A 17,424-nucleotide genomic window follows, 5' to 3' on the forward strand; every position below is an offset into this window, starting at 1 on the left:
TGTAAAAATAACGTAATAATGTTATTTCTTAGTACGTAAGCTCTGGTGATTAGTGAGAATAAGTTGTGATGGTTATACTTAAACACAAACTCTGTATCTCTGTGACAACTTGTCTTATTTTCACTTACATATGCGGGAGGAGTTTTACCTCTCCGATGCCTTTGTAGTTTAGTGTTGTAGCTTTACTATGTTAAAAGGAAATAGGCTGGGAACATTATGACAAATCTTTGAGGTTTCAGTAAAGGGCTCATATATCTACTTTTTTCTTTGTCCTGCTATGAAGTGATAAAAGGTAACTGAAGGTTAAGGTGGTGTTACGTATACTGTGGTAATGTCTGGGAGCATTAGACTGTGGGACTTAATTTCCAAGGAGGCAAAAAAATGCACAGGAAGATAAAATTCCTATTTTAAAGTGTATACACAGTGATAAAAAAGGTGAGCTGTTATATATACATATATAACATATGATTAAATGACCATGTTGATAAGTAGCATGTATGTGAATATGGGCTTTTGATGATGTATTAATAAGTCCAGGGGAGTAATGCAACATGAAGAAAGTAAATACACAGGTGGCCAGTCAGGACATAAAAAAGAATGACTGGACTAAAATGTTAAATTACAGTCACACTTCAGTCAAGTACAGATTGAAGGTGCAGAGTTATCAAAACCATCTCAACTTAGTTTGTGGAACAGTATTTCTTGCCATCTTTACTCTTCCTCTCTTAATTTTGAGAGATCCCATGACTCTTAAGAAGTGTCATTTTTGTATCAGTTATTTTAATAATACTAAACTAGTGCCCAAACTTTCCATCTTAATTTTTGACAAGCAACTAAACTTCCATCATTGCTTCATTTTATGTTTTCATATGGTCTTTGATAGAAAATATTAATAGGTAGAGAAGTGTATTCAAACAGTTTGTAGAGTAACATTTGGAATATAAAGACTCAATTTTAAAATAGATTGTAGAAGTACGTGTCTCAGAAATTACTTTTTTGCCCTTTTCTATGCAAGTATTATAATAGGTTTATAGATTTTATGTATATTTAGGATTTGATAAGCCCTCTGTTATTAAAAGCATAAGAAAACTTTACCTTCCATGGGAATAGATTGTCCTTGATATGCTACTGAGAAAATAAGGGTCTAGAAGTTATCTCTGCTTCTTTATTCTGTACTACGGTAAAGATCCATTAGTTCTATATACCCTTTATAAAGTATTTTTTCCTGTTTTTTTTGTACCTGACATTGCCTCATGTTCTTACTGTAGAACCATTTGAACATAAAAGGCTTCCTGCCTATTCTCAGAATGATGCTACTGTGACAAAAATGCCCTCTAAAGATCTTAACAGTGTACATGTCAAGTTTAGAGTATTTGAGACTTCAGTAAATGTTATGCTACTACTAGAGTTTCATGGAAACACACGGTGCATTCAAGGTTTTCCTGTCCTTCTATGATAATTACTTAAAATGAAACAGCAAACAACCATTTTTGCTTGGGAGTTAACTGAAACATCTACTACAAATTTCCCTCCCTCAAGTACCTGAATACTTTATTATGTATGTGAAAACTCGTTGCAGGTAGTTCAAAACAAATCTGTACTCAACTCTCCCAGAGCTATTGAAGGGCACTATTTCTCTCTAAGATATAGCTTTTGGAAAATTAAAAAAATCCTAAATTGGGTATGTGTAATTATAGATAAATGAGTCCAAGTTTTTTTGACACCGGTGTGGTGGTATAAAAAAGAAGCTTATAATAGGAATCTAAGTTTTTTCCTTCATTTTGAGAGGTTAAGTATATACATAGTGCACTTCCACATGCAGTTCAGTGTAATATAATTGCAATTTATAAAAAAGGTTGCACTGAGCAGAGTGGCTATGAATTTTGGTAAGGAAGCTGTTGTATATACAAAGTTCAGTTGAAGCTGACACTAAAGCAAAATAAATCTCATGGATGACTAAACTGTAGTCCCTGGGTCTGTAACAATCCCAAGAGAATAAGGAAAGTTATTTTAAAATATTTTTGTTCTCTAGTCTTAAGCCAGATGACTTAAATTCTGCAAATCAAGCCTCAAGTGACATGCCACTCCAGTGGAAAAAGAAATGAGAACATATATTCTGGTCCTACAGAATCGTACTTAATTCATTAACAATTAAAAAGTGTAATTTAAATACTGAACTAATTTGCTCTCCTTTTCACTCCCATTTGGTCGGTCACTCATTCTCATTCTCTCTTTCTTAAAATAAGCATATTTACTTCAAAAAAACATTTTTTAACTGTGATAAGGGAATAAGAACTTTTGAAAATTGCAGAATATTAGATTATCTGTTTTGTGCAATTCAGGCAAGTAGAACTGAACTGGAAATATAATTAATGAATCATTGTCCTGTGTTTTGATCTTGGAATTGGATTCCCAAACTCCATTTGGAGACAGCAAAATAAACTCATCAATTTTAATCATAGTGTTACCATCATTTCATCTTTTTAGCAGATCTGGATGAAACTCAAAAACTTGAGTAACAATTACTTTGGTAAATACAGCTTTATTCTAGTATACAGTTGTCTTAATAGAAGTATGGCTGTTAGTGTGTATTAGGTATCCATAATCAAAATTGTGTAATAAAAATATAATGCGAAATTTTAATCTGCTGTGTTCTTCAAGACAGTTATTTAGCTTAAAGCAGCATTTGAACACACCAGCTGGACACAAGGAAAAGCAGAAATTATTTCCTTATGTCACTGAATTGTGTATTACCTGTTCATGCTGTTTTATCTTAAACTTTACTGAACTTTAGATACTTTCTATAGATATAATATGGTCTTCCTTAGCAATTAATGACTAGAGAAGATGAATAGCATTGAAGGTAGTATGTTACTGATTCAAGATACCAACATCAGTAAAATTGCTTCATTGTACCATGCTGGATTATTATAATTGCTTGGTTTTAGACAAAAATTTTAATCTGAAAAATTACGTAATGGCCCCACTGCCCCCCCCGCCCCCTTTTTTTGGGGGGGGGAGGAGCTATTAAATGTTCATTGTGAGCAGTGATAAATGGATGAAGACTCACTTTTTATCAGTAAATTAAAATTAAATGCACAATTTAAAAATTAACTTCAGAGTATCAATATTCTGTTGTTACTTTGGGCAAGGAGTGGTGCCTTTTCTATTTCGAGGTAATTAAAAAAAACCTTAAAGTGGAAAATACCTCTTTATAGAACAAAGTTATTTTGTTTCATGAAATCATGTTCTGTAGCCTGACCTAAAAGTCTATTAAACAATTCAGTCATGAAAACTCTGAGAATTTCCTGGCCCCTAAGTACTATCTAAAATAATCTTATAATTATTCATGTGACCCTATGAACCCAACAGCTGAAGTACAAGCAAACAAATAGGCATGGATTCAGTGTCTACAAAATTAGAAAATGAGAACTAGATTTCCTGTGCTAAAGAAAATGGTCCAAGTTGCTTTTTTATTAGCTATATGCCATGGGTAGGATGTGTAAATTTTAGAGCTGTAGTAATATGGCTACTGATATTTTACAACAATAGAAATTACAATTGGTAATAAATGAAAATATTTAGAGATACAGCAAGGTTCTGTTGCACTTTACATTAATGCAATACTTAGGTTTCTGACTGTAGACCTATACTGTAGACTGTTTCTGATAGATTTGGAAAGACCCACCTTTCAATATAAATCCACAATGTTTAGTACAATAAAATCCCAGTATGAGTCTTTCTTTGATACAAATAATAATAGTGACTGTATAAATACAAAGACAGTTTTATTACATATCCTTTGTCTTTGAGCTTTGACACATTTACTCTGAGTTGGAGACCTTTGTCAGCAATTCTAAACAGTTCATTTAGTTGAAGGGATGCAACTTAGCACTATGTAAAAACCTAATTAGCCAGTGCTGTGAACTTTAACCCCTACCATTGATTATCTTTTGACTTTTAATATCAGAGACACAGGAATAGAATAGACTGTATGCTTTCTGAATCAGTTATGTAAGTATACATATTAAAATTATATTTTAGAAGAGCAGGTAATCCCAGTTTTGCAGAATTAGTTATAGCTAACTTTGGCGAATAGATAAGGTTGTGGAAAGAGGATGACAAACCAAATGTTTAAGGGCTGGTAAGACACAGTCTTTTCTATACTGTGGGTTACCGCTCAAACTTGCTGCCAGTTTGTAGTTTAGAAATATGCAACTAAGCTAATTTTTCAAAGTTGTTTAAATAATCAGTTCACATCTGTGGGGATGCAGTTATTTTGAAATGTATGAGTTCTGTGGGAGCCTTTCCTCAAGTGGGAAGATAACGTTTGTTAGTAAGGTATAAAACCATAGAGATTTCTGCCAGTATTTGATGTGCATGGGGTTTTTTGTTTGTTTATTTCTTAAAGAAAATCTAGACTCACTATTGCTCCAAATATAGAATAATAATTGAAAAAACCAGACATGTGGGAAGGAGACTGTTGGGTTCCTTCTGCACTGAATGCTTGGCATTCACCTGTCTTGAATGCGCCTGTCACACCATCAGTGTTTTGGAAATGAAAAACATGAACATGATGCCTATTTGAAACCTGTAATGGCCAAATTCAAATAATTAATTTATGTCTACCTTTGAAGAAAGTAAGCCTTTAAGGATGTATTAAATAGAGTTTTCAGTGGCTTCTGTTAGCATTTCTTACTATTTTGTACTTGCATTTGGAAAGCTGAGATCCATTTTAATAGTAGCATCTGATTACTGTTTGATGTTCAAAGATGTACTATGAAAGGTGGATTTTACAACAAAAATGTGTGTCTCTCTTGAGTTGAAATTCTTCAACCGTGGCACATTTAATATTCTAACACCTAAGTGGTTTGACTGAATTATTTCAGTCTCCTTTCTGACATGGAGTTTTAATCCTAATTACTGTCTATTGTAGGTAGTATACTTAGCTACAGTAAAGCTTCTATTCTCTATTGAAAAGTCAACCTGCTAGTCTTTCTTGTTTTAAATGCTTTTAATAGCACACCTGAGAAGTTTTATATGAATGGAATACTTTTGTTTTTCATCAGCAAGAGATATCAAAGGTCATTATTAAAATATATTAAAGTAGTATGAGTTTTGAACAAATGTATGTGTGATGCATGTACTTTTATGTTAAAATCTCAGGAGACAATTTTGAGAACTGATAACTTGAGAAATTTCAATCCACATGATTGAGTGTTCAAAGATGTGACCTACATCAGACAAGTAAAACTTAAATTCTCAGTAAATAAAGGTGCTCAGTTATTTTTAGAATAGGTAGTTACTTTTAGAATAAAGTTGAAATAACACAGATGTTTGAATACAGATGTATTTAGTTATTAAGACAGAATATTGTTTGTAAGGTAATTTGTTGATAAAGGTTTAGAGGAAGTAAATAAGCACTCATTTAGAAAATAAAAAGAGAATACTGGCTGCGCAAAGAATTGATGAGTGGAATAATTAACAGAAATTTAGCTCAAAGTACTAAGTTGAGAATTACTAGAAAAATATAAAAATTATGATTTAAAGTAAAGAAGTTAGCAAGAGAATTTAGTAATCAAATAATTAATAACTATTAAGAAAAATATTTTTTCACATATACTTTTGTGCCAGCAGAAATATAAATAGTTGACCTGGCTGACCACAAAGTGATATTTTTGGCCTTTTCTGGGTTAAGATTACAGAAGTCTTTCTTACTGGCAAGGACATTATTTCATGTTGCTGAAAAGTAATGTGGAGAGCTCCTATGTGGTGTTTGGTGTCATCCTTTCATTTTCTCCTTAATCAGACTGAAATTTCAACAATTTATGAACAATCTTTCAAATGACATTTAATTGATGTCTTTTGTCAGCCTGTTTTATATCTTAAGATTATTATTCTTAGTAGTTTATTACCTGTCATAAGAAGTAACAAGCACTATTTTACTGTTCTCCACTGGACTAATGATTCTTTAAGAGCAGGACTTTTTGTTGGTGGAGATGGTGTGGTAGATCTGTGCCCCATTTATATCACACTGCTTTTTCTGTCTTCCAAATCAATGAAGTCCATCTTTCCTTCAGTAATGGCTTTTAAAATACTTAGTACTGTCACCTTACAGAAATGGAAAATGAGTAAGTAATAGCAACCAAGTTTTACCAAAAGTGAAAATGATGAAATGATGACTTGTTGGCTTCTGTTACAGTTACTGGTCATAAGTAAATCCAACTCTCAAATTTATTTGTTTTTTCTTGTTTGTTTTTTTTTTTTTTTTTTTTTTAAACTGTATCATTGTTTTCTTATGATCATGAATGAAAAGATTTTCCCTACTAAAGACATTGCTCATATACCAGAACTGAGTGGGGATGGCTGATATTATTTCTGAAGAATGTTGAGTTACATTTAAGGATTGCCTCTGCAAGACAGTTTGATCCTCATTAAATTCAGTTTCTGTTTCTTGAGATGATCTCATCCTTAACAGGATGCAATTCACAAGAAGTATTGGCTGGTGAGGTAATGCACATTCTGTAATTGTAATTGAAGCTGTAGAAAGTTCACAGAGCATCAGTTAATGAAAATTAATATTTGGGCACATCTGTGCTTGTTCACTCTTTTGGCAACCTTACAGCTGCTATTGATACTGCTCCCTGTGTTACCAGGGTGAACTCGTCTGTTTTCCCGTGAGACCTCTGCTGCTCTATGCCATGTTGCCCAGTTACAATTTACTGTGTAAAATTTGATACACAGCACAAATTGCTGTTGAATAAGTGACCATTATTGCTCTGTAGCATGGTACTCTTGTCTTGTGCTCTGTTCCAGCACTGTAAAGATCCCCATCTTCCTAATCATAGAAGAGAGAGCGAAAGTTTGAAAAGCCTTTGAGAACAGGCATTGCAACAAGGCTATTGACAAGACAGTTGCTGGAAGGCTGACCAATGGGGAAAGGTCACTGCAGTGTTTTATCTAAATTGTTAGAACCTGAAGCTCATTTACCGAAAAGCAAAGGAAAACATCTGGGCCTCCCACAGTGACTGTAACACTAGATGTTACTAGAAAAGCTATGAGTGAATTAGTTTGTTGTGAGTATGCTGGAACAAGCATTGACTCCTCTGATTAAGAGGTGCCTGAAGACAGTTACTCCTTTCCTGTGATGTGTTCTTTCCTTCACATGTTTAAGGGGACTGGACAGACTCTGCTGCATGCACCTCATGGGCCAGTCATACACACTCTGCCCCCAGGAAGGCAACTGCCTTTTGCCTCAGTATATTTATTCCTGTTGTAAGGAGAAAGTAATAATATATACTAGACTGCATCTTGGCTTCATCTGTGCGGGTCCTTCCACCACCAGTCCCGCCCTCTCCCATTCCCCTGTTTCTGGGCTGTGCGGGCATAACATACAGTGTTTGCTACTACTCACTGCCGGCAATTGCACATTATGCAAGCAGAGATCTTTTTTAAAAATCACATTCTTGTTAAATGCATTGAAAAATGCTCACAATGCAACAACACCCCCCCTATCCCCTTCATTTTCCTCTATTTCCTTTTTTTCCTTTTACCTGCTTCTTCTCTTTACTGCATTCAAAGCATCCTCAGTGCAGTCGTACTGAAGTTCTTTCTACCTCAGCTATCTACTTGGAAATCCTCCCCTTTTTATTTCCTGATGCTTCCATGCTGATCTGCTGCTGCAGTAAACAGACCTTTCCATTTCTTGTTCTTAAAGCAGTTACTGGTTTTCTTCTTTATAGTGTACCAGACAAAAGCACCTGTGAGTCACAGCACCCTGAACATGCCTGAACCATCCTATAGTAAATAGTGCATTTGTCAAGTGCTGGGAAGACTGTAGCAGAATTGATTACTGTGTGTATGTATTTTGAGCAAGGTTTTCTCCCTGCCTCTCTTCCCCCCCCACCCCATCCCCAAGACAACAGTATTCTTAGTATGTTATGAGGTACACTTCAGATTGTACCATGGCACTGTGTTCTTTTATTTTCTAGGCATTTTTTCAAATACAAACCAGCATTTCAGCAGTCTAGGGATATTTTAAGGAATTTTTCCATTACGAAAATTAGCATCTCAGCAGTCAAGATACTCTGTTTAAGCACCATGTGAAAATACATAGAGCAAGATATGAGCAAATTAAGATGTAGAGAACACAGTTAACCCCTGTTGTTCTGAGCAGTCTTTGCACAATTTTGTCTATTTCACTGCAAATGTGTGTTTATAGCTCCAGCTTTCTTGTTGATGAGTTGCTACTGCAGCTCTGAGATTACCTGCATACAGATCTCCAGAGGCTATTTGTCATCCTGACCTGCTGTAGTGGATAGTGACCATGTCACACTGTGCCAAAACAGTCCTTTACTGCTATTTCTTGAACACAAATGCAAACCTGCACCAAATGGCCGAGTTTCAGCAAAAGTTCCTTCAGGTGATGACAGTTCTTTTTCTCCTGTTGGCAAAGCTGCAGGCAGGCTAGATGGCAAATGCTATTGATGAAACTGCTGTCAGTTCTGCTTTGCAGGGCAGTCGTTGGCTTGTAGAGCCAGCTGATAGGTGACATTCAAACACATCTCCAAAAACTGTTGAGTATGAAGAAGGGCATCATGATATATAACCATACGATTTTATTTTTATTTTTATTTTTATCTGAGATGGTTGTTATACTTCAAGAATGTTGCCTGTTCGGCAAAAAACATGGCACATGAGATGCTGGGAGAGGATTCATGGGAATTTTTGAGTTTGACCCCAACTTGCAAAACTGCAGTTGCTTCCAGATAGCTGTTTCCATATTTGCCGCTGTGCATCTAGGAAGAAACTCTGCAATAGTGTCACGATAAACAAGAAATCAGAGAAGCTTGGGATAGGTAGTGCATCTTGCGCAAATTTGAGTGGCAGCACAATTTACTAAAGCTTGTGGATGACTGTTTTGTCATCATCCACTTCATCTTGAATAATAAGTTAGGAATGACATTTAATTGACTACAGATTTTATCCCTTGCACTACTTGTCTTGTAAAATACCAGAACTTAGTTAAGACATGTAGCTAAAAATTTAATAAGCTCTTCTGGTGTGTGCTCATTTGGTCACAGGCTGCCAAGTGCCACCAAGAAGACAATGTTCTAACAGTCTGAATGTCTAGCTTTTGTACTCCAAACACTGAAAAATACTTACAAAAAAGCCTCACATTAGATAAATTTCTCAAAAGGGTTTCTGAAGGCCTCATCTATTTGACTGCTGACATGAACAAGACATGTCAGTGAACAGAGCTAAGAAACAGTCCTGACAGAGCAGACCTTTCTGCTGTTCACATCATCATCTGTCAAACACAGTAACATCCTTTAGCTTTGAACAACTTGCATACCTGTTTCAGATACAGGGCTCTGGCATGTCTTCTTGAGAATCTGAAGTATATGATAGAAGGGCAAGTATATACACTATCCTAGACATAACAGAAAATGCATTCTCATGATTGATAAGTAATCAGAAATTGTTACAACAGATTCAAGTTTTAGAAAGTCCATGAACTAAAGATTTCCTTCTTCCTGAAGATCTGAAAAGTATACATACTAAACTTGTGTCACCCCATTCTTTTTCTTCTATGAAAGTCATGTACTGATGGTCAATTTTTGATCTTTTTTGAATGTGGAACATTTTCAGTAATGCACATTTGAACCCAATACTTGGTCACCTCCAGTCTCTCCTGCTGTCATTTAATTTTTTAAATGTAATTTTGTAGCTGGAACCTTAATGTGATAAATGAATACTTAATGCATAATAACATGAAGCTTCTCTCATGAAACAGATTTACTGTCCTGAAACAGACAGATGGTGTAAAATTGTAAAAAAAAAAAAAAAAAAAAAAAAAAAAAGTAAATTTATCAATTTGTTTAGGAAAAAAAAAAGTGTATACATTTGCAGTTCTTAATTTTTGCAGGAAAAGTTTGAGTCGTAATAAAGTTGCACACAGATGTTTATTAACTTGCTGTTCAATATTAAATATTTTTTCTTATAGGCATGTCTTTCATCTACATTTTTGTGCAATTAAAATATTTTTCAAAATTTGAACTGATGACTTTAGCAGTTGCAATAGAAAATATGATACAACCATTTTTGCTGTAGCTTTTTAAGGTGGGTTTTTTTATTAAAAGAGGTTTTTTTTCCTTTGACATTGCAAACATCAATCTGTACAAAAACTGATTTCTTGCTGTTGTCTTAACCAAATTTTGTGGTGAATTTCTCTTCTGAGATGCCTGTGCTTTACGAGATAACAGAGAGGAAGTTGATTGAGAAAGCACTGTAACTAGATTCTGTATTGCTGTAAGCAATAAGTATGCACAAGCAAATAAACCTTCTCAGAAATGGGATCTCTGGCAAACACAATGCTGAGAAATGGGTAATTTATTTGGAGCTAGTTTAGGTTGGAAAGCTGTAGTGCTTTTCCAGAGGTGGCCTTCAGAGCACTGTCCAAGTGTCTTTGTACCTGTGATGCTTACTCAGACTAGATAATTGTAAATTAAAAGTGCAGAATTGACTGCACAAAGCAGTGGGATACATTTCTATTTTTGCACAGCAGGAATTATATTTGAAAATATGAGCTAGATTAAAAACCAGGTCAGTAATTATTCTGTATTGGTTTAGAAATCTGTATGAGTTCACATGACCTGACTTTAAATCCCATCAGTGGCAGACCTTTCTTCATAAATTGGTCTGATTTTCGGCATTTCTGCAGATCCCAGTTGACATATGTTAGAACAAACAACTTTGAAAATCAAGTGGTTAGCAATTTAGCATTGTTCGAAAGTGACTGGTTCTCTCACAGTGAACTAGATCGAGGGATAAATGTTAAAAATAATTATGACCAAAATGGCTGTTGTGTTTGTAGCTAAAAAAACGTTCTTGGGCTATGACCTCACTCTTGTGTAAGCAGAGTAATGTTGGGTGATATTTTGAGATTAATTAGATGAACAATTTTTCAGGTAAGAATGTTGGGAAATGTAATTTATTAATAGAAATTTCATTAGGAAATTTGTTTATTTCCACTTCTAAAATAATACCATTTTTTCAAAAGATGATAATAGTAAAAGAGTAATGGGAGAATATTATTTCATTTTTGTTTAAAAAAACCCCTGACGCCACAACATCCTTAGAAGAAACTGGCCAGTGGCAGGTGCTGGTTCTAGGTAGGCAACATCTTTACAAAAAAAAGTGTTTCTTAATCTATTCTGCATTTGTATTTTAGTAGTGATCTTGAAATGCCATGGGCTGATCTGTGGGTATGGTCATAACCTGAATGAGATAAATTTGAGAAAACCCAAGATCCTTCAGAAAATGATGTGGCTATTAGCATCACTTCTTTTAAAAATTTTATTAAATAAATGCTCTGAAGTGTGATTCTGGAGTGCCATTTTGGAAGACATAAAACTGAAGTATTGACTAGTGGCGTTAATGCCTAATTGTTTTGGTCTGAGCAAATTCTCATTCTGATAAGTGTGTTTCCTCTTTCAGTCCCCCTTCCGTCCACCCAAGTTCACTTTACATATTCCATTCTTTCTGTCCAAAGTGCTTTTTCATAGCAGACTGTTGTTGCATGCCACGCTATAGATATTTGAATCACAGTGTTGTGAAGAAATACATGTAAAAGCGATTGGAATGAATCTTGGATGTGACTTTCAAGAGATCACTCTTAGCTTCATTTGATCAATATTAATGAGGGTTTCCTTCTGAAAAACCTGCAGTGCCAAAAAGAAAAATCACCACCAGAATTTACTCATTTAAATTAAATTTTTCTTCGAAGACAACAGATTTAGAAAGAGCAGTATTTCCTGTGATGTTATTAATTGTGTTTAGGCTTGTATGTTCTGTAAAACCTTTGTGTTTTCGAAGAAGATATTTAAGTGACCTTCAGGACATGCTGTTCTGAGAGTTGTTAATATACCATTCTGGTTTACAGGCATTTAAAATTGCTTTAAAAATATGCAACAAATTAAGGTTTTGTGTTGCAGGAATACTGTGTACAGGCTGTCAGCAGCCCTCTGTAATAGAAATGTTCTGTAGGTAAGCAGCCAGGAAACCAGACTGGAATGCATAGTACCATTTGTGTGTGTATATATATATATATATATATATATATATATATATATATATATATATATATATACTCGCACCTCCTACATTTCAGTGTTTCATTTTGATCAATCAAGATATACTGATGGAGGTTTTTAGAAAAAGTTTGGACGGATGTCAGTCAGAAACAATGCAGTGAATTATTAAAGCCCCGTTAGGGCCTATTTTCTGTTATTTTTATAGTGTAGGAGCATAAGCATAATTTTTTGTGGCTGTTCTTTATAATGAACTTTTTGGGTAAACATATTCTTTATTATTGTAATGAAGTTAGAGAAATTAAGCCTGCTTCCTAATAACAGGAATCTTTGGTCTGTTCTTATTTCTAGTTTCTGGGTTTCATATATGCCGAGCAGCTGCTAGATGTTTGGCAAAATGATAGCATGCCCCCAGGTTCTAAGCTAAGGCAGAAAAAAACATGAAAAAGAGAAACAAATAAAAGATTGCAATAAACAGGAAGAGATACATCAGAACAATTATTTTTATGAACTGCTATATCCAATACAGCAGCCCTTGTGGACTCCAGCTTCATTTTGGGGGAATATCTGTCATAAGCTGTAGGGCTAAAAGTGGCTATGGTGTTTAGGTTTATGCTACTTTTATGTAGTAAACCTACAGTAATATTAGTGGAGAAAAGGGCATGCTGCACTTTGCAATTGCTGTGATGATTAAACAGAAGAAAAGATTATAAGAGAAAAATGAGGAATAGTTTCAAGGCCAGCATGGGTTACTTGTCCTTACAGTTATTTTTAAAATAATATTTTAACAAAATACGTCTGTTGTCACTGCAAGAAAGTTTTATTGCCTGAAGGTTATCAATAAGTTAACTTGCAGATACCATTTTAAGTTACTAGAAGCAAAACTGAGGTTTTTTTAAAGTAAAGTTTTGATGATTTATTGCATATGTTATAAAGAGCTGAAAAATATATTTTGTTCCCATTTATTTTCCAAGTATGGACATGGTTGTAAAACTACAAGGATGGAATTCTGCATGAATTTAATAATTATTTTAATGCTAATTTTAATTTTTGAGTTTGAGGACGTGTTTTCCTTCTGTAGTATTCTGGAAAATTTTATGTTGTAAGTAATTTTTTTTTTTTTTTACTTACCATTAAAATCTCTTTTAAAAATAGAAAAAAGTAAAAATCTATCAAAGCCACAGTATACTTTCATTGGAATACCAGTGTATTAGGATATGAAGTTACTCGTTTCAGCTCATTTCTTATTTTAAAAGTATCATGAAAAAGAAAAAGAAGCAGCATTATAATGTATGCTTTTATTGTCTACAGTAAATATTAAGGTAGTATAACTGCATATAAATTTTACCATTTATATGTGTGCTCATTTATAGTAGTATAGGTATAGAAAGTTCACCCTAAACTCCTTGTGTCAATACTTGCACTACTTAAAAAGAAATTTGAAGTATGTTTAATATTGCAATGCTTTTAGATCTAGATACTGTCCTCAGTTTCCTGTGAATTACTGCTTGATATGTATTATGCGAGATATTGCAGCATCAGACTGCAGATGGCCTTGAAATGTTCAATTTGTTATGGAAGGTATAAGTGAATCAGGAGCTATATGCCTTTGTGAATCGTTTTTTGACAGGTAGCTGTCAGTTTAGTACTGCATTTTACTCTTTTTGGTTCGCATTCATTTTTAATTACATTATTCTTTGGTAGTGATATAGATAAATATAACTACATCTGCCAGGATGAACTGTAAATCCTAGTTTGAAATCAATTTTTTGTCTCCCAGGCAAGATTAAGTTTCCCCAGTTGTCTGGTGCAATCTCACTGAAAGGTGATTTTCCCTATCATTTACCTGAGGGATATGTTCCTGTTTTGATTGTTTCAGTTCTTTTCAGTGGCTGATAAGTATACACGTTTTAAGTCTGTATTTTTTCCTAGCCTCATCAGTGAGCAGCAGAAGTAACACATTTAGATCTTTAACATATCAAAACAAACAGTATTTGAAAATGTTACATGAAGTGCAGAGTCTTTGGAGACAGCTAGTGCACTGAAGTCTATTTTATACAAAAGAGATTAACACCATTATTCTATGCATAATCTCTCCAGCAAAACACTGTCGCCTATTTCTTTCAACAAATGGTTTCTTTGCTTTGGCAGCTGAAGGAAATTTTAGTTGTGTAGGCAACAGAACATGCCTTTATAAGTTGCAGAACTCAATTTTAAAAATATTTTGGAAGGTAACTGCAGTTTTGAGAAGTTAAATTATTTTCATTAACTAAATATTATTTTAAACAAGCTACAAAGACTAATTATGTCTACTATGTGTGACACGCTCATAATCCATGCATAAGGCAGGTTCACTATTTTACAGTACACCTTTTGGAAAGGTGTATTATATGCACATCCCACTGTTCCTTGGAAACACTTAACTGAGTAAAGGTCTGCACATATTCTATCCAGATAACACACACTGTGAGTGCATTTTCTTTCTGAATAAAGGTGGAGATGAGAGGTGTTCTTGCTGAGAATCTGAGTCCATAAAACTGTTGTATACCAAAGAAAAGACGATAGAGGCTCAAGTAAAGTCTTAATATTTCTAGATGCCTCACAACAAATAAATTTTGGAAAATTTGCAAGGAGGAGGGAAAAAAAAGATACCACAGAATTTCACTGTGTAATGTATCACAGAAGCTGTTTGACTGAGTACATGTGTGCTTGCACCGTAGGACTGGATGCGATTTCTACTGTGTTGGTGGATATCTCTATTTTTTTTATATATGGCAACAAGAAACAAGCCATTAATCACAAAAAAAGACATTAAGCCATCAGCTTACTTCTTGTGCACATCTAATGACTGATGGGGAACAAGCCCATGAAAATTGTCTCAGCACCTGTCCTGGTAACAGTCATAATGACCTTTCCCTATGTTAATTTTTAGTTTGGTAATTTACACTTTTATAATTACAAAGCATAGATCATTGTAACAAATTATTAATGTTAATCAGTAAGTCAGCATACAAGAATGCAAAGAATCAAGTCTCTCCTTGTATACTAAATGAAAAGATTTCTTCCAGATTCTTGCTTTGATCATTAGACTCTTTTAAATAAGCAAACATGACTTAGTTGCTAAGCCACAGACTGAAGTTTCATTAGTGTGTTAGCACAAATATTGGAAAAAGAGTGCTAAACCAATATTAGATAGAGGACCTGTGCGTAGGCTGGACATAATGCAATGAACATGACACCAGAACATTTTGCAAGATTGCTCACAGTGATTAAAACCATTTCTGTTTGCAAAACCCCACCCTGCTCAGCAAGAAAAAGTGCAAACCCTGAGTAGATCTGTTTTCCTGATACTGATATCTGTAAGACTTTACTGAAAGTACAGTAGATTTAGTAGTCTTATAAATAATGTTGTGTATGTACTTTATTTTAAAAGTTGACCAGATGTATTGATGTGGCTTCATTTTTTTGTCTAGTGGTGGTCCTTAAAAATGGTTTTCATTAGAATGCTTTTAACCATATATATTGAAAACCAGAACACCATCTTATTTAAATAGCCTGTTTTGGAACTCGACTCAAAATCTTCACAAATCAGTTTTGAATTCATAGATATGTCAGGTTTAATGCATAAATGCAGTGTTTTAACACAGTGCCTTTTTGCAGAGGCTGTTGAGCTTTACAAGAAGTCATGCTGGTTTGGAATTTTTTGATGTTTAGTTTATTATCTTAAGCAAATGAACTAATAGTTCATGCTTTTGCATTCTTCACAGATCTTCAATGCAGTGAGAGAAGAAGAAGGAGCAGAAGATATTTTTGAATATTTTCCTCATCTTCTTAGAAAGCTCCCAACACTTGATACAGACTATATATGCAAAGGTGATGGTTCTTGTGTAAAACCATGTGTAGCAGGTGCTTACTGTCAATATCGTGCCACTTTACAGAGGACTGCACTCTCTAACTATATAACTGGTGCTTTACTAGAAGCAACTACATCCTTAGGAGCAAGAAGTGGTCTTTTAAATATCTTCGGAGGATCAACTGGAAGAACAATGCTTAAAGGTAATGAAGTTTTAATTTTTTTAACCCTGTCCACTTTAAGTATAGAGTGTATTGCAAAAAATATAATACTATGTAATATTCTGTAGTTTATATACTCATATATGTAGTTAACATATAAAAGAAGTTTTTCATGTTTTCAAAGATTTCCTTTGCAAACTCTTTGTGTCATAATGACTAGTTATGTTAGTTTATTAAAGTAAAAATGCATGCAAAACTGAAAAGATTCTTACAGACACCTTTTCAGTTTTGTTTTATTTTTAGAGTTGTTCCTGTCTGCATCCAAAGTTAATGCCTAAGCTATTGTCATTAGGGTGTTCCTTTGTATAGTATTTTTCATTTACCAAGTGCTCCTCTTGCTCATGGGCTGACTTGGTTCAGAACTTGAGAAAGGAGTACATACTCTACTTGGTTATTGTTGTCATACAGCTAGCTGTCAGCATGGCACTGTGTGGTAAGCATCTACAATTCATTACTGATTTATTGTTGGTCTTCTCCCAGATCCATCATCTTTCTAGTACTGGATCATTTCAAATAATGTGGGTATCACCTATGTGGAAAATGCCTGTTGGAGGGTGGATGTTACACACTAACTTTCCATGCTGATCATCTTTGTGTGCAATGAGAATACCTTTATATGATTTATTTTGGTGCAAATTCATTGCATTAAAACAGGGTTTTGTACAGAATAGTAACTGCATTTTAAATTAATTTTTAATTAATGCCTAGGATATTTCCTAAGGTACTCCAGCATTTGGCGTTTTATCATTATCTGATATACTGTAACAAAAGGATGTAGTATCTCAGCTGTGAAACTATAGAATTGAAGCATGTGGGTATTATGGCTTGCCCAAGATTTACAAGGATATGACAAAATCAATACAGTATTCTCAGTGCATTTCCTTAACTTGTGCAGATATTGACCTCATTTTTACAAACAAATGCTACAGTTGTGCTTGGATCAGGTTGTGTTATATCCCAAAGAGTTGTCCTTTCCAGGTTTAATTAGTCTTTCTTTAGGTGAATTAAATGACAGAGAGAGGCACTAAAATGATGCAGCAGTAATTAGCTCAGACTCACTTATACACTAATATGGCTCTATCTATTTACAGACCCTGAGCTAGTGACTGCACATGTGTACTCTGTGTACCAGCACACTTTGCACTAGTCTGAGGATTTCTGTGGTGGCTATATTACATAGTGTACACTTCTTGTTTTCTGAGCCCAAGAATGTGAGACCTTAAAGAAAAGGTCAGCATCTTGAATTTGATTTGCAATT

The 17,424-nt window shown here is 34.4% G+C and overlaps 1 protein-coding gene across 1 annotated transcript in view; it reads left to right on the forward strand.

Annotated features, from left to right (window-relative positions):
• The window catches only part of PLCE1 (phospholipase C epsilon 1), a 134,772-nt gene that overhangs the window by 26,905 nt on the left and 90,443 nt on the right, over positions 1-17,424 (forward strand). The window contains exon 2 of the mRNA XM_042808477.1: positions 15,860-16,148. Coding sequence (XP_042664411.1) covers positions 15,860-16,148 — 289 coding nt within the window. The remainder of the gene's footprint in view (positions 1-15,859; positions 16,149-17,424) is intronic.

This window comes from Tyto alba, unplaced genomic scaffold (assembly GCF_018691265.1).
Source record: "Tyto alba isolate M040663 unplaced genomic scaffold, T.alba_DEE_v4.0 Super-Scaffold_1, whole genome shotgun sequence".
NCBI classification, from domain to species: domain Eukaryota; kingdom Metazoa; phylum Chordata; class Aves; order Strigiformes; family Tytonidae; genus Tyto; species Tyto alba.